Below are 26,318 nucleotides of genomic sequence, written 5' to 3'. Positions count from 1 at the left end.
AAATAAAACAAAATATTTTAGTATTTTAATTACTTTATTTTTTGTTGACAACAAAGTTTTTTTACTTTTGAGAATTTGGAAAAATATTGAACTCTTTAACATTTAAGTATCTTCTAAAACACGAGATTTAACTTAAATATAGATCATAACTAAATCGAATTTTCATAATAATAATAGGAAACCCAAAAGAAAAAAAGGAAAAGACTAAAGAAAAAAAGAGAGTAAAATAGTCACGTTTATTGTCGGTGAGCCGTAGCAACGAAAGAAAGAGGAAGGTCAACAATTTTCTCACCCCATATATAAACAAATCTCTTTAGCTTCCCTCTTTATTTATTAATCTCTTCCCCAAATCTTCAATTCCTTCAACCCTAATTCTTCTCTTTCTCTCACAGATCTACCAAACTTGAATCTCCAATGGCGTCCACAGCACCACCAGTTCTCCCTATCTCAAATCCCCAAACTGTTCCATCCGCCGCTCCTTCCTCCGTCGAATCCCAACCACCGATCGCTACCCCGGCGTTTCGCAACTTCGTCAATCAGATCACCGATACCGTTAAAAACGGACTCTCTAAGCGTCGTCCTTGGGCTGAGCTCGCGGATCGTTCCGCATTATCCAAACCTGAGTCGATCTCCGACGCAGCTGTTCGGATCCGTAAGAATTACTCGTATTTCAAGGTTAATTACCTCACCGTCGCTACCGCGATCGTCGGGTTCTCGCTCGTGACTCATCCTTTCTCCCTCGTCTTCCTCCTCTGTCTCCTCGCTTCCTGGCTGTTCCTCTACCTGTTCCGTCCCACTGATCAGCCGATCGTCGTCTTCGGCCGTACGTTCTCCGATCGTGAGACGTTGGGGTGTTTGATCTTGTTCAGTATCTTTGTGATTTTCCTCACCGATGTTGGATCTGTTCTTGTTTCGGCTATGATGGTTGGTGTTGCTTTGATCTGTGCTCACGGTGCTTTTAGAGCTCCCGAAGATCTTTTCCTCGATGAACAAGAGCCAGCTGCTACCGGATTCCTCTCATTCCTCGGTGGCGCCGCCTCATCCGCCGCGCCTGCTGTCATTGCTGCTCGCGTGTAAAGTGACTCCGATCTATCAGTCCTTGATCTGGATTTTTTTTTTTTTTTTTTTAAATCTTCATATATGATTCGTTTGTTGAGTCCATTCCATACTTAGGATTTTTAATCTGGAAACAATAATTTGTGGATCTGGCCTAATTTTTGGTTCTTGTTCATGGGCAAAATAGCTATAGCTGAAATATATATATATCTTTGAATGATTTTGATTTGAAGAAATTTTACCACATTGTGTTAATCTTTAGCGTTTACAAGTCTTTGTATTTGAAGTAATTGGATATTTGTTTTCATGTTCAAATTCAATGTTCCATCTGCTTATTGGATCTCGTAGCCATATTCTTTTATTTGTTATTATAACTACGTTGCATACTTGCATGTATACAATCGAAAGAATCAAGTTTAAATACATTGTGTGGCAAGATCTGATATGATATTAATGGAAAGGTTTTTCAAAGAAAAGAAATTTCTAGATTCAATGCCAGTAGCAGCAGAGCATTGTCCACAGTGTTGTTGGCTACCAAAGTACCAACGCAACGCATACGCACTTGACTTGAAATCGACTAACAGACAGTTTTCGGGTCGGAGTAGATACGATGAGCCAGCTCTGTTGATGTTGGGTTTCGTTCTTGAGTCCGGCCCAGTAAAAAAGCTCATTTTACTTTTCATAGAGGCCAGTTCGGCAAAGGCACAGTGTCAAAATCTTGATGCCAATGACTGCAAATATCATCGATGGGCAAAGATTATGCGATTCTTAATGTTTGAGTCGAGGAAAAAAAAAGGTCTTTTAGGAAGAAAGAAACAAGTGGAAGATATCAAATTGGTGGCTTCTTACAAGTTACAAAATTAAAGCCAAAACCTTTTAAAGAATCTTTCTGTTTAAAAATGATTTGTTTCATACCTAAAATTTATACTTTTGGGTAACAATCCATCCATCTTCCACGAAATTCTTTCTTTTTTAGGGTTGTGGCTTATTAGAGTATGAAGCCACCAATTTGACATCTTCCAACAATAGAAAAATTAGTGAATCACACAATAGTTGCCAAGAAATGTATTACCAAAAACAAAATAAGATTGAAAGTTGCATTGACCTCGGAAACAAGTATCTCCGTATACTATGATTTTGTCAACAATGCCAGTGCCTTGCAATTTGTTTTTTTTTTTTGAGCTAAACGAGTAAACGAATTCGAAAAATTTCTTCAGTAACCATTGTGCAAGCTCGCTATTCTTGTCTAGCAGAACTTTCTTAACTAGTTTACTAATCGTATAGTTTCAGAACATTGGTGTGAAAAGGAACACGATTGTCAGAAATAAATTAAAGTATGAAGAAGATGTCAAATTGGTAGCTTGCACCGTAAGCCAAAAACCCTGGAAAAAATAATATTTCAATTTGAGGTGGATTGTTACCCAAGATTATTTCAGTATTTCTTCACACTATTAATTACGAATATTAAAAATTCATAGTCTTAGTCGCAAAGAAATCTCTTTAATCCGAAAAATAATCAGAAAAGGATATTTGATGACGTCGCATACCAGAATTACCTAAACTAGGGATCGCCACGTGTCGCTTGGACGTACATTTAATTGTCGTCTGCACCACGCGTGTTCTCAGAGGGGTATCTAGATAAGTGTTCTCACCTTTCCTTAATTTCTGACGTCTCTTATGCTAAATGGTGAATACTAGGCCAATCTATTCAGACCCAACTTTATTCTTTTGTTTTGTCTTTTGCTCGTTTTCCCATATTTTTGTGTGTCTGCGATGGACAAAGAAGATAATGGATCAAAACAGAGCTCCTCTGCTTCTGTAGGATCCTCGAGAAGAAGAAGAAGAGCGGTTGAGCCAGTTGAAGCAACGTTACAGAGATGGGGGAAGGAGGAGGACGGGGAAGGGTTGGAGAGGGTTCGCAGGGTGCAAGCAAAAGGTTCGAAGAAAGGTTGTATGAGAGGTAAAGGCGGACCAGAGAATCCGGTTTGTCGGTTTAGAGGTGTTCGACAAAGGGTTTGGGGGAAATGGGTTGCTGAGATTCGTGAGCCAGTGAGCCACCGTGGTGCAAACTCGACCCGTAGCAAACGGCTTTGGCTTGGAACGTTCGCTACTGCTGCTGAAGCCGCCTTGGCTTACGACAGAGCTGCTAGTGTCATGTATGGACGCTACGCCAGGCTAAATTTCCCGGAGGGTCTTCTAGAAAATGAGCCGGGTGGAGAAATGAAGAAGAAAGATGAGGCGGGAAGTTCTGGAAGCTATTGGTTTGAACCTGACAACGTATCTGAAGCCCGTGATGGCATGATTGAAACGAAAGATGGGAAGGATTATTTACTCTATGACAACCATATAGAGCTTGGCCAAGACAAGATTGAAAACCTTGATCCTACTGATACCAAGATAGTGGAAACAATGGCTTACAATAACCCAGCAGTGAAAGCAGAGGAAGATTACAGCTTCGATCGATTCGAATTGGATAGCGGATTGCTGTACAATGAACCTGAAGGCCCCAGTTATTATCAGGGAGGTGGATCCGATTCGTATCTAGAATTTTTTAGGTTCTAGCTAGGGTTTTTTTTTATGCTGCATTGATATACTGTAAGACTATGTACTATTAGTTCATTCCGTTTTCGTTATCTTAAGAGTCATGCATCATACCACAAAAATGTTGACGCAGAAACAGGATCAGGATCAGGATCAGGATCAGGATCGATCCGTTTCATTCTGGCTTCTCTGGGGTAGACCACAGCATTTTCCATGGACCTGTTCTTGTCCCCAATCTGAAACATGACGTAACATCCTTAGAGGAAAGTAGTTTTGACGTGTTTAAAATTAAAATGGTCTTTTAATAGTTTACCTCCAGGCTCCGGCAACCAGTCGCAACGCCATGAAGAGGAACAAACCTGTCCAGATTCCCGCAAGGCCAAATGTTGGTGCAGCCACAAGCATGAACAAGGAAGATATGAATCCGACAATCACCTGTTTCAAAACGAGAATTTATCAACTGATTCCATGTAAACAAAAGAGGAATTAAACCACCAACTGATGAAAAAAGAAAGAGAGACCATAGAGTAAGCGGCAAATCCAAAGTCAGAGACACCATAATAGAGCCCATCCAAAACAAACGCTAGAGCATTTACTGGTTGAGATCCAGCCACAAACTGCATCATACAACAGTATTTAGATATTGTCTGAGACTACCCTTCCAAGCTCTTCAGGGATTATAAGATAAGATCTTACCAAGGTCCCTGACAAAGCAATCTTTAGAACCTCTGAATCCGTTGTGAATAAACTTGAAAATGGCTCGAATGTGATGAACAATAAAGCAGCCAAACCAGTTCCAGTTGCTAAACCTACCTGTTTAAAAGATTGCAATTGTAAATGTAAAGCGCAATTTATAAAGTAGAATATAAACGAAAGGATGCTACTGAATTGCACCTGAAGGACTCCGAATAGAACTTCCCGGGCTTGTTTGTATTCTCCTTGAGAGAAAGTGGTTGCAAGAAGACTCTGAAAATACAGAACATAACTACAAAAGTGAAAAAAACTGTCCACGAAACTTAATCTTGATCATATTAAGTGGGATCCTTTTTGCAGTAACAATTTGCTCGAAATGATCTATTTTTGAACTTGAGTAGCTAAAAGATAATAGACCTGTGCAGCGATAGCTAAAGCATCGGTGAGTAAAGAGACAGCCAACCAGATTTCCAAAACGATTTGATGGCCAGCCATTTGAGTAGGTCCATTTTGAGCTGCTAAGGAAGTAGCCAATGTAAACGGTACAAGCAGTGCCACAGTTCTACCAATCAGAAGCCCACCTAAGCATGAATTAATACATTTCATATAGTAGCAATTAGCAAATAGCATTTTTGCGTTTCTATGAAAAAAATTTAAAATTCGAAAAGTTTGAAGAGATACCTGATTTGAGGTACTGGTTGGCTCTTCCCACTTTGATTTGAGGAGAAAGCAAAACCACATTCTCATTCAACTTCCACAGAAGAATAAACGCAATCAAGTATCTGAAGAAACAGTAACAAGTGAGAAGAAAATAAGAAGCCACAAGTTAAGATAAATATGCTTATTAGAAAACGAGTCTATTAGTATCAAAAGTTTACCACATTTTTGGACGTACTCAGAAATCACAGTAGCAGCCGCAGCACCAGAGATACCAAAACCAAGGACAAATATCAGTATTGGATCCAATATCGCATTAAGCACATTCCCCGCAACTGTTGATCCAGAGATTTTACCATATCAGAAACATGTATTGCAATTTTTATATATGCTGAACTGCTAATGCGTAACCAGTTCTCTGAGTACATTCAAATAACAAAAAATGGAAGATGAGCTTTTTGACAAAATGTTGGCCATACTCCTATTTCCGCAGATTCATTCGTGCATAAGTACAAGAAGAAAAAGAGGTTATTGTGCAATACTTGCCAACGGCATATAGAGGTGTTGTAGTGTCCTTGAAACCACGAAAAGCTCCTTGCGCAGCCAATGCAACTACAATTGGCGGTGCACCATACGCTCTAAGTCTGAGGAACTGCTCTGCTGGTATCCGCATTGGTGAATCCTGAAAATTTACAAATCGAGAGAGATCAGTTATATGAAACATCAAATATAACAGCTTCTATTAAAATAAGTTCAACACGCGATCCAAGAGAAGCTTAAGACATTACAAAAGGTATAGCCATGACGTCCATCAAGAAATCAGACCCAAGCGAGAGCGCAATCGCCTCTGCAATGCCAACTCCAGCAGCAAGAAGTAAGGATGTTGAAACAGAAGGCAGCACTTTCTTCTTACCTTAACACCAAAATTAAACAACAGATTCAAAGTAAGAAACAATCTCTGAACAAGGCAGTAACACAACTGCCTTGTTCTTACCTTAACACCAAAATTAAACAACAGATTCAAAGTAAGAAACAATCTCTGAACAAGGCAGTAACACAACTGTCATTAAAGCTTCGAAGGAAAGAAAAAATAAACTACCAGTTTCCCTAGAACCATCATCATCTTTATCAGCAATGGCTTGCTCCTCCGCAACAAACGAAGTAGTGACATTTAACAAAGGAACATTGAAGAGCTTCGACACCAAATTGAATACAGAAACTGAAACTCCTACAGCAGCTAGTTCTGCAGAACCTGTAACATTACACATAGATGTAACGGTCAAAAATGTAAATATTTTTGGAAAAATGTGAGAATTGAAACAAAACAAAGAGAAATGTAAAACATTTTACCAATATGGCCAACGAACGCAGTGTCGACAAGAGATGTAATAGGATCAGCAGCTAAAGCTAATGCAGCTGGTAATGCAATTGACATAATCTCCATTCCAATTTTACCAATCCTAAACCCAATAAAGTAAATGATCACTCAGAAAATTTAGGAACCAAAAGAATACAGAAGAAGAGCATTAGGTTGAGGACGAACCCAGGATCCGGTTTATGATCAGGATCCGGTTTAGGAGATTCCACTAGATTCTGCTGGTTCTCCGGTCGGCGAGAAGAAGCGGCGACGGCGGGAGATTCATCGCGAGGCGAAGATTTACAGACGATTGATCGTCGAATCGATGGAGTAGTGATCTTAGATAGATTGTGAAGTTTTGAAACTGAGGGAGATCGGAGAGGAGAGAAACAGAAGGAGGTCGCAACCGCCGCCATTGCGGAGAGAGAGGGACGGAGAAAAAATCTCGGCGGAGGAGGAAGAAGAAAGAGAGCCACATGTTTCACTCTCTTTTTATCTATCTTCTTCTTACTAACTGATTAAACGGTCGGTTGTGTTAACTGAACTATAACCTTGTGGTGCCTGGACCTTTCATGGGCTTTTTAGTGGGCTTTTAACGTATCTCGTTCTTTTCCCCCTAGTTTGAATGTAATGAGGCGTGATTTTGTATTTTACAAAGGTGGTTTGGCTGCAAAATTAATTCAAAGTAACACTTTGTATCATTACAAATCGTTTTTGTTTTGAACCTTGTCGAAGACACAATACTATATATGTCTCAACCTAGGGTTTTCAACTCAAAAGCTACAAATTCCTATTGTGTATAAAAATGGTGGTGAAAACTCAAAATGGCAAAGAAGGAAAAAGATGGAGAAATGGAGAAAGAAGGAGAATTTCAAACACACAATACATATTTCACTAGTATTAAAGAAAAAAAAAAACAGAACCAATGCAATTTGGAGTTTATTATAGTAGTTTCGGTTGGTGTGGGGACAGGGGAGAGTGAAACAGCCATGCATTTTCATAGTTCTCAGGTAGTCTCTTCCCAAATGTGATACACTTGAATATCTCATATAGTATTGAAAGATAAAGAACGTGGTTTACGACTGAGCAGAGTTGGTTGTAGAAGGAGTAGTACTTACACGAGTAGTAAAGAGCATAGTGTAGTAGTATATATTGAAGTCAGGCTTTTATAAAAATAATACACATCGTAACTTGGAGCGTTAAGTAAAAGAAAGTTAATGAATAGAGAAGAGAGTTGCGACGCCGTGCAGCATCAGCTAAGCAAGCAGCCTCACATGACTTACGGTCCCAGCAAAATATACTGAACAATACTTATATAATGGCCTCTCTCATCTTCTTCTTAAATTGTAGAGGACCTATATGTATATCTCTCTATCTTTTGACTTCTTCGTTTGTTTTTCTAATACCTGATTATGCACGTTATTATACAGTAACAGCATCGGCACATTAACATAAAAATCGTAATGACGAATGATTGGATCGGAGACAACAAATCAAGTGAAATTCAATTAAAACATATTTGTTTTTGGTCAACAATGTATAATATCCAAAATAACCACACATTTCTGACCCTCGATATTGATATATATAACAGCAATAGCGTAAACACCAAACTATAAAATAGTAAAGTTTATGTTTATATTATTTTCTGTTAAATTGAAATATATTTACTTAAGTGTCTTACGTAACCATTATATTACAGTATAGAAATTTCATTAAAAAAATAAAAATTCCATTCCTACTATAGTGCCAAATTAATAGTGATTGATTATAGTGTTGACAACCAACTCCTTAATAAAAAGTGTATTTCTCTCATAAACGTTGTTATATAGCTCCTTTTTTTGTTGTTGTTGTTTATCATATCAATAATGCACTTTGTGAGATTTTCGTAAATTCGGTAATCTAGATTCATTGGTTGGTGCATCAGTCCCAATTCTTCAAATAGACGACATGTCTAGTCTAGTAGTGGCATGGGCAGAAAAAAAAAACAGTATGCCACTAAAATCCATTGTAAATGGCTGTATTCTCCATAATTCAATACAACGTTATACCTAGGCACTTGGCAGCATAATGATTGTCACAACGAAAATTCATTGCAACCCACACATCATTATTTTGTGATTCGTCGCCCTTTAGTATAAGAGTAACTAAGCAATTGAACAGTGTTTTTTTTTTCTCCTTTTCTAAAATCAAATAACTCGTCTCTTTCAGCGCAATAATAATTACAGTTTCATAGATTCGTTTGTTTTCCTCTTATTCTTTTGTGAAGTGGAAAAAATACAAACCAATTAGTCATTATATAGATTCAAACAAACAAGCTAAGTTTATACATATATATATATAGAGCTCTAAATTAGTAGAGAAACAAACATACATTTTATGTAAAAAACTGAAAAGTGTTTCTACTTACCTGTGAATAATTCGATCTGTATTTTGAATATATTATCCACTCTATTCGTGCAATAGCAGTTTATTACGGTAACGGTATGCACGTTTTCTTTTTTTCTTTTTTTACGGTATGCACGTATATGTGAAGAAGGGAGTGAAAACGTGGAAGAAGATTCACCAATTAGAAAGATTGTATGCGAAGAAAAAAAAAGAAAAAAAAAAGGATTGTATGCGGCCAAAACAAAATTACCAAGAAGAAGATATAAACTCTAAAAGATACTGAAAAGAAATGAAAAATGAACCTATAAAGAAAAATAAATGGTAACTGTGTATGTGCATGTTGGTCCACGTGCTTCATGCAGAGCATATCTGTTCCCCACTTACCCTGACCCCAACCACAGGCATATACAAGTAAAAATCCTAAAACAAATCTCGAAGAAAATGAAATTATATGATATTGCAACTTTGGTCATTATATATAGTAGCATCTCTGATGGATGTGACTGCTTTAATGTTAAAAATAGTGGCGTTTTCACCTTTTTCCAAAATAATTGGTTTATAAAGTTTGGACCGACATTGATTAACTACTTTGTTTACCAAAACGGTATAATTATAACAACACTAATAAGTCTGATCACTAGCTAAATAGGATACAGATGAAAGTACCTACCCGGCGGTGGCTGCCTTCACCGGAGAGAAAGACAAAGGATGAGACTATTTTCTAAGTTCAAACAAAATTTTGATGCCTATATATATGGAAAGAACTAAAAATGAATTGGTTACAAAGTGGTTTTTAGGCGTTTTCGGCTTTGGCTTATGCATTTGTAGTAAGAAGAGCCAATGAAACTCAGGATGGATAGCGCCAAATATAATCATCATATTGATTATGTGAATAGTGATCATCATGGCGCTATCCCTCCTGAGCTTTACAGATTCTTCTCTACTTCCTTTTTTTTTTTTTTGGGGTTTGTGTGACTTTAGAAAAAGAAAAAAAAACGATTAGAGAGCATAGAGAGTACTGATGAAGCTAAGTGGTGATGGAAGTGAGGAAGAAGGAGGAGAAGAGAGGTCTTATTTATAGACAAACGACGAAACTCAGGTTCGAAGGATCACACGTCATCTCCTCTTTGATATACGTGAAATTATTACTTTGTAGTATATTCTATAAACTAAATACATTTTTCCTGTGAATAATTTTTAGTAGTTAGTTGAATCTTTTTGTTATGTTAAGTTTAGCTTTTATTAGTGTGTAAAGTATTGATACTATATAGTCCATATGTGATTTATTGGATCCTGTAAAAGATCGTTAGACTTTATTTTCTTCTTCTCAGGTCTTTTGGCTCACAGAAATTAAGGAGACTTGCTTAATTCAAATACATTATACCTATGTTAATAAAAACTATAGATGCATCATGCATCTATTATTATATGCTATTATTTTATTCCAAACTTTTAAGTATAAAATAGTTATACTTATTAAATCTTATATTGTATTACTGTGTGATTAGATTATAAATATTATATTTGGATACCGCAGAATATTAAATCCATTGGTTCAACATTCAAAATATTCGAAGGCCTTCGCATTATTTGACGAGATCCTTTGTATATTATATACTTTCCTTTCTTTTATCGTGGATTAGAAAAAGTATAGAATATTAGTATTTTTGATACGCATTCTTTGGTTTTAGACACACTATTAAAAAAAAAGGAAATTGCGAAAAGATCTTAGATTATTATTTTATAAGAGTGATTAATTAATTTTTAAGTGGAATATAAAAGATCAGAGAGGTACAATTTGTTGCCAAAATAGGTAAATTCTGGTAAGCGGTGAATTGTGTTTTCCATATGTGTTTACAAATAAAAAAATGATTAAGTTAATGAGAATGTCAAGACTTATGTGACTTTACCTTTTCTAGATTTGTCGTTTGTTATCTTTTTTCATGCATTCCTCTTCCTGCCGACTACGGTCGTTACTCGTTAAGTAAAATTATGTATTCACTTGGTTTCAAAAAATATATAATAATTGATAAGAAGACTGTAAAAAAACATTTTAAAGTCTTGTTTATCTCTAATGGTCCTTGTTAAACATTTACTTTTTCATTCTTCTTGTGTGTTGTGGTTAATATAATTAAGTAAACTATATATACTGAGAAATTATAATTTAACAAAATTTGTAGGGTGCGTATATATGTGTTTTCTACTGTAGGATTTAAGCAAAGAGAAAGAAAAAATGTTTATTCTCCAGCTAAAATACAAAATTACCTAAGTTATAATGGCTCTTGTCGAGAAAAGAACTAACTTACAAAATGGCCTAATTTATAATGATTTTGTCGAAAGAGCTAACTTTCGAAATGACTATACTGAACATTGTTTTCATTTTAAATTTCTTTTAATTAATATTTTCTAGTATAATATTCTGAACTTGTAAATATATTTATAACTGTAATAGACCTTTAGCAAAAGAAGAGAAAGAAACTGTAAATAGATAACTTTGTTTTTCCACTACAATTTTCTGTAAAAATGTATAATGAAACAAGTCAGATTGGAAAAGATGATCAGATTCGATTTATAAGAAGTATTATTAGTAGCACTGTGTTAGATGTAAGTAAATATTTTTATATAGTTGGGTAAGTCTTGATTGTATTTACAAAGAAATTATCCAAAATTGAAATGTTTTTGTATTGCATGCCAAAAGTTTGAATGGTTTATGGTTATTACAGAATTTTAACTCTAAAAAAGGAAAAAAAAAAAACAAGAAAAGGAGAGGTTGTATTGATTCTTTTCAAATAATGATGATGTTCCCCCTATAGCGAATCTGAGCACTTGATGAACAGCAAATTTTTAAGAAACAATTTTTTCTCATATGAAAAAGTGAGTCTGGGTGTTATTAGTTACCATATTCACATCAATCTCTCACATCATGCGGTGTGGTCAATGCTTTCAATAGTCCATCCCATATACTTCACTTTCATCTCAATTTGAAATTGTTTTATGATTTCTTCCTAAAAGAAGGGTTTGGCCACCTAAACCATTGAGAAATGAATTCATAGGTTCCATATATATAACCAAATAGTTTCACATTTAGTAAAGTGTTAAAATCAGTTCATTAACTTATCAAACTTATTTTAGAGAAAAAGAAAGGGATCAGAGATGAATGATCCATGTATCTATAGCTTCCAAGTGTGCCAGAGAGAACTTCCAAAGAAAAGAAAACAAAAACACACACATGAATAATCAATTTAGATATCTACATATCTTTTACTGGCTGAGAATTTTACAAAACATTCAACCTGACATTATTCAATTCAATTTTGGGTCAGCTTTTCGTTAGGTCATTATCATAGGCAACAGCTCTCAATCAGTAGCCTGTTAAATAAATGTTATATATATAATTACAAAAGACTTTAAAATCTAGATAAATTCATGAATGAAGAAGAAGATGAACGAATCTAAGTTGGAGTGGTTATTTTTGCTATTAATACACATGGAATTCTTTAGTCTCTATCTTCTGCCATCTCTACACAGTTGTGCTCTCTTAAGGTGTGACATAGAATTTATGAACACGGCTTTCTAAATATTTGGCTTTGGGACATACTATATAAAACTTGATGGTACACTAGGCTCTTCTTTACTAGGGACTTGAAGCATACAGTTACTCTAAATAAAACCGTAAAAAACATTCTTCTTCTCTTTTTTTTTTTTTTTTTACCGAATAGTCTTTGCAAACAAGGTATCGGAAATGTTGTTAACTTGTAATCAGGTTGTATTCGAAACACACTCACACACACATGATAATCTTATACTAGCCAAGATTCACAAGAATCAGAGTAGTAGGAAGACTCCATATAAAAAGAACCAATTATACACATTCAAAAGTATTAAAATTGGGTTGAAAACTTTTATGCAAAGACATTCATTCTGACAAAACTCAACCTCATTCGATCAGCTTTTCGTTAAAATGGTCATCACCCACACAGTCCTCAATCAATGGGGGGTCTATTGCCAATTTATATCAGTAAAAAAAAATATAAAATAAATGTAATATGAAGCAAGAACGAGATTCTTCGAAAAATCCAAAACAGAGTATGATTTATTTATTTTTAAGTAATTCGAAAAATGAGAGTTGAGAAAAATAATAATAATGGAGAAAAATTCTGAGGAAAAAATCAAAACAATAATTGGAGCGTCACTTCAGGGCGGCTTTATGATTTCTGTATCAGACGGACCTGCCAACTTCACCAGTTTCTCCGCCTTCTACTTCGTGACACAGAATTTAATACACACAGCTTTTCATGCATATGTTTCTTTACTCTACGGTATGATTTGTTACACCATTATTTTACTACATATATATAAGATAGAGTACTGGTAGAGTTTGGTTTAATGTTAACAACATCTTTACGCAAGTGTTAGTGCTTGAAGCCCAGTATACTTGTGATTAACAATCCAATAGCAGTGAAGCTGGATATATATATCCTAGTCCCAATTACAACTCACAAGCATGATTCTTAACATGCAATGATAAACTCAGTGATATTATATAAAAACACATTTGAGGCTATGTAATATATGTGTAGATTTATATAAAAACACATTTGAGGATATTATATAAAAACTCAGTGATGTTATGTAATCTATGTGTAGATTATAGAATATTACAAATTTTGCAAGTATTAGAGATAAAATGTTTTAAAACTACATCGAGTAAAACAAAAAATGCATACTAACTAGCATATCTATGATTGATGGATTTTTTCTTGAAATTTCAAAGCCTAATTAACATTTACACCAAAGAATACTTTCAAAGCCTAATTAATTATGGCCCAATTGACCCAAAAATGGATTCCAATTATACTATACTTGACAATCCTAAGTTCTTAACAAAAGGCGGGAAAAGGTTATGATTATGGTTAATTTAATACACATCTTTGGGTAATCTTCCAAGATTAAGTTTATTTGATCAGAGAAGAATACAATATTTCATAGCAAACATTTGATCAAATGATGGTAGCAAATCAACTGTACAATTGAAGTGGAATACGTAGGAAAAGAAAAGAAGTAAGTGTAGCTGTTAACTAGAAGGATGATCAACAATATAAGCATAAAGGAGTTCATTCCAAACATCAGGAACTCCAGGCAAACACCAATGTATACAGTCTGAGTTACTATTTGGATTCACGTTTTCATTATCCTTCGATGGTACGTCCCATTGCTTTCTGTAGATCGAAGGATGACCTTCTTTTCGATACTCTGATAATTGCGTAATGTTTATCATCTGCATGTTCAATCCTCGACTTTTTAGCCCCTCAAGCACATTTTCTAAGACTCTCATCATCTTTGGATCCGACCCTTTTCCACTATATCCTTCTTTATCTATTTGCCTAGTTTCTCCATAACAGTTCTCGTTAAGCTTTCCTCCCCATTCTTCAGCCCTACATATTGTAATGTAGTTATTTTACTTGTTATCTTTCATAAGAAACCAAATAACACCCTCATTATATAACAATAGTGTAATTTAAAAAAAAACGTGGAAAACACAAAAGGGCCTTTTAATTATATTCGTATCGAACATGAAACAAAGATCAACTAGAGAAAATTCCACTCCCACTCTAAAAACCAACTGATACATTAAGAGAAATAACTTAATTACCAAAAAAAGTTAAAGAATATTGATGGAGATACGCATCTATATAAGTATATATACGAGGGGGGGAAAGAAAATGGAAAAGCAATATCATGGATATCGAAAAAAGAGTTAGAGAAAGGTACCTTTCATGGGTGGGAGACATGGACATGAAGAAAAGTTTGGTACGATTGGGGTTAACGTGAACCTCCAACCACTGAGAAAGAGTTTGCAAAGCCATCTCATAAACCCTCACCATCCCCACTTCCTTGTATATTCCATCTAACTTCTCAAACGACCCCCACCTTATTTATACATTTACATAATATATTTACCCATTAATTTCATATTGAGAATATATAATTGAGTTTAACTATATATAAGTAAAAAGAAACTTACAATGACTTGATATGAGGTCGTCTCCACCATAAATAAGAGTTGAAGACGATAATATCAGATTCGGTCCAATGCCTTGCATGTCTCTCTATTGATTGGATCCGAACTATCCGCTCCGGTAATCTATGGTTAGTCGGGTCATCCGAGTTGGATTCCACTAGTAAAGGAGCCCAATAGAAGTCTATTGTCGCATTGTATTCCTGAGTATTTTTATCCACAAAGATCGAGCTCATGTTATTTGGAGGTCACGTTTAGACATTATACTAGAGAATGAATATTGATCTAATGAAAAGAATATAGAAACTAAAGCATTTTTAGAGATATTCAAAATTTTCTTCAAAATAGAATTTAAAAGTGTGGATTTGAACGAATTCACTAAACGCGTGCAGCTTGCTTGCATGTATCCTCAGTTCCTCACCAGTCACCATTAGTCATGTAGCCAATTTTACAAACCAATAATTAATTGTGAGTGGATTTTTCGGAGGACTTACGAGAGATTTGAAGGTGATGAGGTTAGAGCCATTGTTGTGCATATACATGGCCTTTGGGTTTGTAATGACCGAACTAACCATACACACCATTGATACCCATTGGCCTCTGTTTAAAGAGTCTCCTACGTACACCATCCTCTTATTTCTTAGCCCCTCCAGCAACTTCGTCCCATTGAACCTTTTTACATTTAAGGATTTCAAGAATAACAATATATTGGTTACCCTAATATATTGTCTTAGAAAAATTAATTCTTTTAAAGTATAAACAATAAGGCCCCAACTTAGTCCCAACCAGATGTAAATTAACTTTTGTTTTTCTGAATAATACAAATGACATTACAAAAAAAGGAGAAATTATTCTACCAAAAAAAAGAAGAGAAGAAATCATCTTCATATATATGGTCTATTAGTCTATATATAGCTAATTCTCATTAATTTGACTAATATAGAACTATGGCAAAAAGACTTGTTGCTACAACCAAATGTCTCAATTAGTTAATTATGAAACTATTCCAACATTTATGTACAGAATAATTACAACCCTTAGCCAAAAAAAAACACAAAAAAAAAATACAACCGTTAATTATGTACAAATCATACATCCTGACCCAAAAAAAAAGTAAAAATGCGATACACATACACATTTAGAGAAAGTTAAGAATGCTAGGAGAAGTTAATTAGTGACTTATGTCAGATTCTTTTTGCTAAATTAATAAACAACAATTCTTCTTGGAAAATTAACTGAAAAGTGTATAATTAGTGGAGACATATAATGCAATATGTTTAATACTACTTGTCATAAATGAAGAAAAAATTAGAAGATGTAAAATGGGAAGTGAAAACAACAAAGAAGGAAATAAAAACCTGGGGAGATTGCATGTGTGAGGTTGCCACCTCCAGAATTTGTAACTCAAATCTTTTCTCCCAAACTTCTCACAAGCCAACTGGTCAGACATGAACTTGCAATCTTCTTCTTTGTAAAGAGGGTATGACTCATTATCAAATACCCATTTCCCTTCAAACAAATTACACTCCCTCCCACTATCTCCCCCACGGTCCGAAACACCGTGGCTTTGAGTGTACTCCGTTGGCACACGGCCGTGTCGGGACAAAAACATGGCGGTGAATATTACTCCGGCCACAAGTACGGCGGCGATAGTGTGAAAGCTAGCCCTAATTCCCAGCATCAACAGTTGTCGCTTTGCCATTAGTTATGTGTTTGTTATTGTTGTTGTTGTTGTTGTGATGTTTTGTTTTGAGTTATATTGATGTGTCTTTCTCTGACTTGCCTTTTAACTCCAGCCTTCTTGAAGTTTATTTTCGTCTAGTTTGGTGGCCAATCAAATTTCAGTAGCTGTCTATGAATAATGTATGCCTTTATATACATCTGAACCATTTTCTTGATATAATACTTAATTTTCTGTTGATAGTTTGCCAAGCAATGCCCACTTGCAGAAAATAATAATAATCTTTTCAATTTGATTAGAGAGGAAAGCAAACTTTTTCAAGACAAAAATATTGAAGGCTTGATTTGGAGAGGTGGAAATGAGCTCATGACTTGAAGTTAGAGTCGGGAAAGGACTCTAAGAAATAGAGTTAAGCAAGTCTCTATGAGATAAAATTGGAAGCTGACTTTCGAAGAAGGAAGCCATGACCGTAATCTCCCCTGTTACATTATAGGGTATATGTATATCCTAAGTCTTAACATATATTGGAATTTTAGATTGTGTGTTTATATGTTTCTAGATAGGACCTAGCTCCAAAGAGAACTCTTGTATTGTAGCCGTGTGTAATGCATGTCTCGACTCAAGTGCTCTGTTGGCTCCTAAGTTCGACCAGCGTTGTGTGACTTGTGCACCCTAATGCCATATATCATATATGTATGATGTATCGTCAACGAACTTCATAGATAGTTTTGGATAAAACTTTTGATCGAACAGAAGTAGTGGCCTACTAGTGGGTAAGACAAAACTACTAAGACTGTACTTTCTTTGGTGTGGTGGTTTCGCATCTCCCTTGGTTTGCAAGCGAAGGCGACTATCAAATTAAATTGGGTTTTACCGAAAATACCCCCTGGCGTTCTTCATAAATCATCTGAGAAGTGAGAAAGGGTGTGGCCAAAGGGGTGTTTTCGTACAACAGTTTTAGAGTGCTTGCTAGCTTTTGTTCTCATAATACAAACAATACGGTTAGAGAGATGGTCAAATAATATAATATGTAAAACGTAAGGTTAAGTTGTTGACGTTTCCACATTTATACTATTCGTTGTCTTCAAGTTACCTCATAATTTCATTTGCGTTGCTTCCTTCCCCCCAAATAAATTAAAATTAAATATTATATAACTGACCATTACTTTAGACTCTTTAGTACCTTGCCAAAAAAGATTAAAGGTATTTACGAATCAAAAAAATCGTCCGAACGTTATATTAGTGTGTGGCGTAAAAGAAAAAAGGAGAAACGCGTCGTGCGTGTAATAGCGATCATATTAAACGACCGGATCCAATTGGGCATAGAGACGAATGCTATAAGCCCATTATCGATGGTTCGATTATTCTAAACGTAAATTTACAATGTATTGACTCAAAACATTACAAAAAGGACTTACAGTATTATCTTTTACGTATATATACTGTATATATAAAACATATTATTGCATGCTTTCGAATATATTGAAAGAAAAAAATTCTCAGAAATTACTACTTGGAAAGATGCTAAAACAATTCTTCAATACTTGTGTTGGTCTTGAACCTTCTAGATGATGTATATACAACGGAAAAGAAAAAGATTGATCAATTCTTTTTTTTTTGATCAAAACGGCACTTCGTTACTTTCATTAAACAAAGGGAAGTACAGAGTTCTTTAATACAAGGTTTGCTAAAGCATCGGCTTCAACATTTTGTTTTCGAGAGATAAACGTAAAACAGATTTCTTGAAAATTAGAGGATAAAACCAGGATTCTTCAATACTTGTGTTGATCAATTAAGTACCAATGATAAGTTACCTTAACCCGACCCAAAATAGAAGTTAAGGCCGTACGCTGGCTATTATATAGGTGGGTTCGGTCATAAACATTACATGATGAACCCTTTCTTCATATAATAAAGTACTAATTACTACTAATCTGTTGCAACTTAATTGTGCTTTATTTATATGCGAAATTTTTTTTGTTTGTTTATTTCTTAGTATTTGCCTTCTCGCTAACGAGCGGGGAACTTGGGCAGAGGTCCAATCAAATTAGAATGAAAGAGTAGCGTGATGGATCTCAAAAGCACATATAACACATTATTTTTAGGAAGAAAATAAAAAAGAAAACTCAATTTGCAAATCACACAAATTAATAAGTTGATGCCCAACTTGCAAAAACATTGCAGCTAACCCCACTCCCCCCACTTGCACCGCCAACTTCTTTCCCATTCCTCTTTTTTATTTTTATTTTTACACCTTTCGTGGCCACATTTAAGTATATATATCTTATGATTTGTAACCTTTGCTATATTTGTCAATATTTTACGTCCACACAAATAAAAAAAATATTTTTAGTAGATGAAAGTATGAAACCATATTCATATAACTATGGTGGAAACTTCGATTATGGTATTGCAAACGTAAAAGTTGAACACATCATAAGTTTTTAAATCAAAGAACAAAAAAATCTTTCATTTCTTACGATTCTTGTTTTGTCGATTAATCTTTTTTTTTTCTTTTTTTTTTGTGGATAGAAATATAGAAACCTCTCGAATATAGAGAATTTTTTTCTTCTCACAATTACAAACAAATGTGTATTATTTCTAAGAAATCACTTGGAAACGAAAACGTATCGTGACTCTCGTGATGTAAAAAGGACATGCAACTTGCTCTTCTCTCTATTCTATATATTTGTTTTTATTATTATATAAGAATTTTTAAATATTATTATCTTTTCTTTGTTTTGTTTTTGGATTGAGGAAGAAAGAAGCATATAAATAAAGAAAAAGAAGAAGAGGTAAAGAGGATATAAACAATTTGCAAGTTGCAACTTCTTTAAAAGAAGAACAGCTTGGCTTTGTTGTGTTATCATTCAAAGCATCGTCCACTTGCTATTTCTTTATTTTCCATCAACATGTTCGTTTTTTTATTTATTTTTTGACGGCCATGTTCATATTTTTTTTGTATTCATCTATGTTTTGTCCATTTTACGCATGACCTTTTCTTATAAGCCTAAAATATTTCCAACTACTCTTTGAATTTATTTTTCTACCAAATATTTTGACAAATAAAAAAACTCCCTAATCTTGATTTCTCTATCAGTTGTTTCACTTAAATAAATAAATCTTAAATCTGTTTTTCTTTCATAGAAGTTGGTTATTTTGAATCATTATGAAACAATAAGAAAGTAAATAATTTAGAGGAAACTATTTAAATCTTAGAAGAAAGGAGGACATTATATTATGCCAAATCCAATTAAAGCTGCTTTTAAGAAAATTCATCGAATTTACTCAAAAGCTGTTTATATGTGTAATTCATTTACGCACGTAAGATTTTGCTAGTGTCGAAATGAAAGATGGCCAACAACTCAATACTACGAAGTTATGCACCTCTGAGTCGAGCATTACGCATTGTTGTAATCTTTATAAGACCGATAACTTCATTTACGCATTTTATGATGATAACTATATACTCATGGAAACAAGATTTCAATCAATATCTCCTAATTGAATATTATTATGTTTTAAGTGGTGAAAGCCAGAATAGGGCTATCCGAATCAGTTCTTTACGGAAATATAGAAATACAAAAATGAAAAGAAGTAAATAATAATGATAGAAGATAATCATATGCATGAGAGATTTAATTCACTAATTTAACCTTTTTTTCTTTTTCTTTGCACACACAAGCCGGAAAAACATAGATCACACGACGGCTTTTAAAATCTAGAAAAACGACGTCGGATCTAACGAAACTACTTGACGACGACGACGACAAAGACTCATCACAGAGACATCTTCTTCTTGCTCTCCGCCGCTGAACTCTCAGCTATTTTCGCAAGAGATTGGAGATTGCATCGTACGATAACGTCGACGAAGTCACAAGTCTCTTCCTTTGTGTTCCCTGGAGGAACATCAACCACGTAAGACTCCACAACGACGGTCCCGGAGATCGGAGAAGGGTGAAGGGTCGTGACGGATCGGTAGTTAGATAGCCGGTGGTCACCACCAACAACGCTGAAGCTGATGACGTGGCGTTCGTCGTCGAGGATATCGAGTCTCTCGGTGGAGCTCGCGGCGGGGAGGCCAGAGACTACGTGGACTTGACGGAGGCTACCAACGTTTCCGCCGTCTCCGCCTATGACGCTACAGCTTTTGAGAAAGTGTTTGTAAGCTTGTGGGTTATCGAAGCGGCGTACGACGGACCATACGGTGGATATTGGAGCGGAGATCTCTTGTACCACGGCGGAGCAACACTGGTTTGGACCAACCTCGTGCGTGTGAAAACGAGCGGCCGTGGAGTCACGTGAGAGAGAAGGAAAACGTTTTTGAAACGACGCGATCATCATCGGAATCTGAACGGAGTCTCCGTCGGGTACGGCGGAGGAAGGACGGTGAACGGCTAGCATGTTGATCTGAGTAATGGTGTCTTCTTGATCACAAATCTTGATTCTTGATTTCTTGATCGCTCTTCTTTGAGAAAGTTTTAGGGTTTAGAATAAAGAGCTGAGGGATTGGTGTATGGAGGAGAAGTATGCGTATATAAAAAGAAGCAAATCAAACTTTACAGCGACTTGCGAAAAGTTGGGCTGTGCCTTTCGATTTGAGAGAGATGGAGAGAGGAGAGATAGAGTTTTTAATGCAGAGTTCATGTGAGTGGTGATAACGAAAAAACCGAGCAACTTGCTTCTCCTTAAATTACGTTTTTGGCCCCTAGCTCTATAGTTGTTTGACTTGACTGTTCTATACGATATTTTAATCTGGCAAGTGACCAATATATAATTCTCGTATATCAAACACTAGTTCTTTTTTATAAAGAATGAACTATGATTAGTTTATTCTCATACATACAAATACAATGGTTTAGACTTTTAGTTGCTTGACTATAAATATTTCTCTTCTTCTTGGGATGACCAAGATAATCTAGGACGATATTTGATTTATTAGGCTTTGAACGTTTGAACATTTCGAATGGTTGGATTCTAGATTATCAAATTCGTCGATAAAAGCAATACAACAATGTTAATTCTTTTAACTTCGAAGTTCTTCTATTGTTGTTTGTTTCAATATACAAGGTTTTAGGAGTTCATGAAATAAGATAATTGCATCCGATGCAAGTCTAGATATTTGAAGTATTCAAGTACAATCAGAGCTAAATACCTCAAAACTCAAAGTAACACGACCTTCCTACATTTAATGATCACTTGAAAGATCTGATTGAAACGTATCGTGTTGCTTTTTTGCTTTGATATGATAAGATCTTCATATATAAAAGCCAAAGATGGATCCAATTTAGTATTTTCATCACGAGTATGATATGCATTTTTACATGATCATGTGGTACACAAAAACATGGAGAAGAGTTTAAATTTGCTAATTGAGGATGATTGAGATGTGCCTAGAGCAACTTTTTTCTTAAGTAATCCTCATGTTTCATGTGGTCTATATACAATACAAGTATACAACCACCACGTATGAGACTTGCATAGCCTAATCAAAAATTTGCTGTAAGGTTCTAAATTCAGAGAAACAATTTAAATCATTTCGGTATACATGACGAATTAAAAAGTTAACATTTATTATCCGTTTTGTAATTTTTCGGATATTAAATTTTGTGAATTATTTTGTTCCGGATAAACGTAAGATGTAATTTTACTTTTACATCGATAATATGTAATTTTTAAAAGGTTAAAAAGTTGATATTAATTATTAAGGATGGCAATCAACAAATCCATAGCATGATGAAGGTGTTTCTTAACTTTGTACGTGAGGGTTGTGTCCAGTTGACCAAAGCGTTTTGACTATTCCTTAGTGTCAAACATTTCAAGAGAACACGGCAAGGTCAGAGTAAAAGTCGTGTCGTTTTGATTACTCAACGACAAACGTCGTGCTGTCTTTGATATTTTTTTCAGTGGTAAACAACACGGTGAGAAATAGAGAAACACAAAAACCATAGACGACGAACGAGTCCTCAGACGCAGAAGTCTTCTCTCTCTATTTCGACGAATTAAGCTTTTACGCACAAGAGGAGAGATATGGATCAGATACTGAACAAAGTTGGCTCTTACTGGTTAGGGCAAAAGGCTAACAAAGAGTTCAATTCCGTCGGTGACGATTTCAATGTATTATTACCACTTTCCTTTCTTTATTTATCTTCAGGGCTTCTCTTTCAGGGTTTTAGTTTCCAGTTTCAGAAGAAAAGCATCAGTCTTTGATTTAGGGTGTTTGATTTTGAAGCTTCTTAATCCTCTTATGCTTGGTTTTGTGAAAAAAACTATGCTTAGGACATGTTCTTTTTTGTTTTTGTTTGGTCCTTGATTTGCATTTAGTTTGATAAGCCTTGTCGTGTTTTACTAGAAATTTCAGAACTTTGTAGCTTAATTGAATTCAGGGACATGTGGTCTTTAATAGATGATTCTTTGAGTTGCTATAGAAAGAAAGATTGGATTCGTATTTGCTATTGGTCTTGTATTCCATTTTTTACTGTTACTACTGCAATTTGTACTTTATAGTTACATATCATGAAAAAGTTTATTGCTTTTGATCTCTTGAGACACAAATTTTTCTGAGTTTCATGATATGATATTTGGGTTCATTCTTGCAGTCATTGTCGACCAGTATTGAAGGAGGTACCAAGTGGTTGGTCAACAAACTCAAAGGTTTTTTTTCTTTTTCACTTTTTCCAGCTCTGGTTTCATTAGATTCTTTATATTTTTGTGGCTTCACATGCCTGAAGATTGCTCTTTATCTTGAGAGACATGGGCAACAACACAATATTCCAGTTCAAAATTGTGTTTAGTCTGATAGTCCTGTTTTGTCTATGTTTATAGTTTATAAATGCGTCATTGAAAATTGTACGCTGCATCATTCTTGTTCTGAATAGGAAAAATGCAGAAGCCATTGCCTGAGTTGCTGAAGGAGTTTGGTCTACCGGTTGGGATCTTTCCACAGGATGCCACAAACTATGAGTTCAATGAAGATACGGGTAAATTGACTGTATTCATCCCTGAGACCTGCGAGGTTGGGTACAGGGATTCATCAGTCCTGCGGTTTTCAACTACGGTAACCGGTTACCTTGAGAAAGGGAAACTAGTTGAAGTGGAAGGTTTGAAAACAAAGGTGATGATCTGGGTGAAAGTGTCTTGTATCTCAGCAGATACATCAAAGGTATATTTCACGGCCGGGATGAAGAAAAGCAGGAGCAGAGATGCTTATGAGGTGATACGGCCTGGTGTTGGTGTTGATAAATTCTAACTTATGGATCAATTTATGCTACAATAAATAAACAACTGCCTACGTAATATTTATGTGTTGAAGAATTTCAAATTCGAAACGCAAGGCCTTTGTTTTGTATCCTAGAAAAACAGGGCTCACAATAATCTGATAGGATCTTTTCTTGTGGTGTAATATCAAAAGATTACTAGTCTGTAAACAAAAGGAACTCTATAAAGACATAAAAGTCTGAAAACGAAGTATAACTCATAAACAAAAAAAAAATGCCAAAAAAACAAAATAGTTTTCTGAAACAGAAGGAGAAAAATACAGTTTAAGCGGCTTGTTGAGCAGAAAGCCTCTTCCTAGCTTCCTCAATGATGGTAAGCTGAATACCTTTTCCCTTTGGAAGTGAAACCCATGGCTTTGTTCCTTTCCCAAGGGTGAACACATTCCCTAACCTCGTAGCAAATTCCATGTCCTATTGAGTCTTGAATGTGGATGGTCTCAAAGCTTCCCTTGTGCTTTTCACGGTTCTTGATCACACCAACACGCCCTCTGTTCCTTCCTCCAGTAACCATCACAACGTTGCCCACATCAAACTTAATGAACTCCACAATCTTGTTCGCCTCAAGGTCGAGCTTGATAGTGTCATTAGGCTTGATAAGCGGGTCATGGTAGCGGATGGTGCGACCATCGTAGGTGTTCAGGTAGTGAATGCTTTTTGATATCTACTGTTTTTATTGGTTTTTAAGCATTGTTTATAAGTTAGTTTCGTGCATTTTTCCATCATTTTAGTGTGTTTAGGATTGCATTTTGCATTAGTTGAGTTTTTGTAGGTACTTGGAAGTTCATTAAGGAGTTTGGAGCTTTTAAGGTAAAAAAGAAGCTTAATTAAAGCATTTATACCAATGATGATGATGTAGGAACCATGGAATGAAGCAAGTGAATCAAAGAAGCAAGAATGGACCAAAGAAAAGGAGAAACAAGGAGGTGAAGTGTCTTCCCCGATCCGGTTGGTGGATCACTTGGTCGTGTCCTTCAAAGATCTACCCGAATGAAGGTCTTCTCTTGGGATTTAGCTTCAGAGAACTTCATCAAAGTTGTAGTAAATTGAATTAGCTTTCGAATGGTGGGGGTTTCAAGTCAATTCAAGCTGTGTTTCAAGAGTTATCACTGTTTTACTAGACGTATATACACCGAGTCCGATCAGACTGGTCGGGCATGAGGTCGGGCCTAAGGAATTCTCAGAACAGACCTGAAACGAAATTGAAGAAACTGGTGCTCGACCAAAGGCCCGATCGGACATGAACAGTGCCGAATTTTGACCTGGTTTAATATGAGTTGACCCGGTTTTCTTGTACTTTTTCTATAAAAACCTTCAAAACTTCATTATTGAGAATCTATGGTATCTTTTGTGTTTGTTTTCAATTTGTTTTCTATCTTTGGAATCTTTGTATGAATCTCAAGTAAATTTATGCAATTTAATCTTGCTCTCTTTAATTTTATCTTCTACTTTTCTCTAATTATTTTTCTTCAAAGATTAGTTTCATTGCTTTGTGGTTACATGATCATGAGTGAGTAGTCTTTTAGAGTTCTTGGGTTTTGGTAGATTAGGATGATTTAGTAGTTGGGTTATGGAGTTTAGGATTAGATTGATTAAGATTCTTGCTTATTGGTTGTTAATAAGGCTAAATCAACTTTGATTATGTTGACTTAGAGCTTAGGAATTTAACGCCCGGAAGGTGTTCAATGAAATTTCGGAACCAAAACTTTTAAGTGTTTTTCATTCCTAGCCTTTGGAAATTGTTGATTAGGGTGATTAGTGGTTAGATAGAATTTTTTATAATGCTTATTGATCATTTGATTGCATTTGAAATAAGTTGATAATTGATTGATTAGTAAAGAGACTAATGTCATGAAAATGTGTTAGTCTTGCTTAGTGTTCTATGGCTTAAGGATCATTCTTTGTTAGAAGTTGTTTGAGCCTCCATAACTCATCTCTTTGTCATTCTAGTAAATTGCCTTAACCCGAGAATTCGTCTTTTAATTATTGCTTAGTAATTGTCTTTTCCCGCTTTTTTTCAATTCGAATCTTGTTAGTCTTTTGATTATTGTTTTCTTTCATCTTGTTTTGCATTGCTTGATTTAAATTGCATTGTTAGTTACATTTAGAAATCAAAACTCATCTCTTATTAAGCTTAGATTAAGTAAATTTGTGTATTCTTGGTGTGTTAATTTGTTGCTCCTTGAGGTTCGATAATTTAATTGATCGGGTAAAATGACTACATCACCATTTTGACCAAACTGGATAGATCTCACTTTGCACAGCTTAAACTGCACCAACAAAAGAATGAAACAAGTGAGAAGAAAATAATAAGCCACAAGTTAAGATAAATATGCTTATTAGTTATTAGAAAACGAGTCTATTAGTATCAAAAGTTAACCATATTTTAGGTAGTTAATTTAAGTTTTTATAAACGGACTCTCTCTACAGAGATTTCTGACAAAAATGGCCAGAGACACCATTTTGTCTGAATTATCTCCTCTACTTCTTCTTCTAATAGTTGTCCTACGTTCCTACGGATGTTGTTGATTAGATAAGCGGTCCAGCTTCCGAGTAAACTATATAGAAGATCTGAAGTACTATTCTCGATAACATCCCTAATTAATACAAAAAATCATATATTTCATCGTTAGCATGGAATGTCATCCTTAG

At 35.2% G+C, this 26,318-nt stretch overlaps 6 protein-coding genes and 1 pseudogene across 6 annotated transcripts; 3 read left to right on the top strand and 4 right to left on the bottom strand.

The window, feature by feature from the left end:
* The first annotated feature begins 277 nt into the window (after positions 1–277).
* On the top strand, positions 278–1,361 carry LOC17890069 (PRA1 family protein B4). The gene has a single exon (XM_006293450.2). The coding sequence runs from the start codon at positions 415–417 to the stop codon at positions 1,075–1,077; it is 663 nt and encodes a 220-aa protein (XP_006293512.1). The 5' UTR covers positions 278–414; the 3' UTR covers positions 1,078–1,361.
* Positions 1,362–2,204: 843 nt separating this feature from the next.
* LOC17889544 (dehydration-responsive element-binding protein 2E) lies at positions 2,205–3,697 on the top strand. Its single transcript, XM_006295322.2, has one exon. It carries the CDS (start codon positions 2,830–2,832, stop codon positions 3,616–3,618), a length of 789 nt encoding a protein of 262 aa, XP_006295384.1. The 5' UTR covers positions 2,205–2,829; the 3' UTR covers positions 3,619–3,697.
* Positions 3,648–6,800, bottom strand: LOC17889711 (protein DETOXIFICATION 44, chloroplastic). Its single transcript, XM_023785042.1, has 13 exons — positions 6,491–6,800; positions 6,298–6,407; positions 6,047–6,199; positions 5,736–5,860; positions 5,494–5,629; positions 5,186–5,282; positions 4,972–5,072; positions 4,708–4,871; positions 4,492–4,563; positions 4,294–4,410; positions 4,119–4,214; positions 3,911–4,032; positions 3,648–3,833 (listed from the first exon to the last, which is right to left on the bottom strand). The coding sequence occupies exons 1-13, from the start codon at positions 6,718–6,720 to the stop codon at positions 3,773–3,775; spliced, it is 1,584 nt and encodes a 527-aa protein (XP_023640810.1). The 5' UTR covers positions 6,721–6,800; the 3' UTR covers positions 3,648–3,772.
* A 6,873-nt stretch (positions 6,801–13,673) lies between these two features.
* Positions 13,674–16,450, bottom strand: LOC17888742 (protein trichome birefringence-like 34). Its single transcript, XM_006294244.2, has 5 exons — positions 16,070–16,450; positions 15,206–15,383; positions 14,718–14,914; positions 14,465–14,623; positions 13,674–14,127 (listed from the first exon to the last, which is right to left on the bottom strand). Exons 1-5 carry the CDS (start codon positions 16,411–16,413, stop codon positions 13,767–13,769), a joined length of 1,239 nt encoding a protein of 412 aa, XP_006294306.1. The 5' UTR covers positions 16,414–16,450; the 3' UTR covers positions 13,674–13,766.
* A 3,485-nt stretch (positions 16,451–19,935) lies between these two features.
* On the bottom strand, positions 19,936–21,048 carry LOC17889374 (abscisic acid receptor PYL4). Its single transcript, XM_006296093.2, has one exon. The coding sequence runs from the start codon at positions 20,794–20,796 to the stop codon at positions 20,173–20,175; it is 624 nt and encodes a 207-aa protein (XP_006296155.1). The 5' UTR covers positions 20,797–21,048; the 3' UTR covers positions 19,936–20,172.
* A 1,281-nt stretch (positions 21,049–22,329) lies between these two features.
* Positions 22,330–23,824, top strand: LOC17887783 (uncharacterized protein At5g01610). Its single transcript, XM_006295046.2, has 3 exons — positions 22,330–22,509; positions 22,992–23,046; positions 23,271–23,824. The coding sequence occupies exons 1-3, from the start codon at positions 22,423–22,425 to the stop codon at positions 23,639–23,641; spliced, it is 513 nt and encodes a 170-aa protein (XP_006295108.1). The 5' UTR covers positions 22,330–22,422; the 3' UTR covers positions 23,642–23,824.
* Positions 23,825–23,933: 109 nt separating this feature from the next.
* LOC111831106 lies at positions 23,934–26,128 on the bottom strand (annotated as a pseudogene).
* Positions 26,129–26,318: the final 190 nt, after the last annotated feature.

Source organism: Capsella rubella, unplaced genomic scaffold (assembly GCF_000375325.1).
Source record: "Capsella rubella cultivar Monte Gargano unplaced genomic scaffold, Caprub1_0 scaffold_4, whole genome shotgun sequence".
NCBI classification, from domain to species: Eukaryota; Viridiplantae; Streptophyta; class Magnoliopsida; order Brassicales; family Brassicaceae; genus Capsella; species Capsella rubella.
Note: the sequence above shows the minus strand (reverse complement) of the source record. Positions and strands in the feature narration are given on the sequence as shown.

Coding starts and splice junctions, on each gene's coding strand:
- LOC17889711 (XM_023785042.1), bottom strand. CDS start 6,720: ATGGCGGCGGTTGCGACCTCCTTCTGTTTCTCTCCTCTCCGATCTCCC. Junction 5,073..5,185: donor GCTGCTACTGTGATTTCTGA/GTACGTCCAAAA, acceptor CTGTTTCTTCAG/ATACTTGATTGCGTTTATTC. Junction 4,564..4,707: donor CTTTAGCTATCGCTGCACAG/GTCTATTATCTT, acceptor CTGTATTTTCAG/AGTCTTCTTGCAACCACTTT.
- LOC17888742 (XM_006294244.2), bottom strand. CDS start 16,413: ATGGCAAAGCGACAACTGTTGATGCTGGGAATTAGGGCTAGCTTTCAC. Junction 14,624..14,717: donor CGACCTCATATCAAGTCATT/GTAAGTTTCTTT, acceptor TGTATAAATAAG/GTGGGGGTCGTTTGAGAAGT. Junction 14,128..14,464: donor ATGTCTCCCACCCATGAAAG/GTACCTTTCTCT, acceptor TACAATATGTAG/GGCTGAAGAATGGGGAGGAA.
- LOC17889544 (XM_006295322.2), top strand. CDS start 2,830: ATGGACAAAGAAGATAATGGATCAAAACAGAGCTCCTCTGCTTCTGTA.
- LOC17887783 (XM_006295046.2), top strand. CDS start 22,423: ATGGATCAGATACTGAACAAAGTTGGCTCTTACTGGTTAGGGCAAAAG. Junction 22,510..22,991: donor CCGTCGGTGACGATTTCAAT/GTATTATTACCA, acceptor TCATTCTTGCAG/TCATTGTCGACCAGTATTGA. Junction 23,047..23,270: donor GTTGGTCAACAAACTCAAAG/GTTTTTTTTCTT, acceptor TGTTCTGAATAG/GAAAAATGCAGAAGCCATTG.
- LOC17890069 (XM_006293450.2), top strand. CDS start 415: ATGGCGTCCACAGCACCACCAGTTCTCCCTATCTCAAATCCCCAAACT.
- LOC17889374 (XM_006296093.2), bottom strand. CDS start 20,796: ATGCTAGCCGTTCACCGTCCTTCCTCCGCCGTACCCGACGGAGACTCC.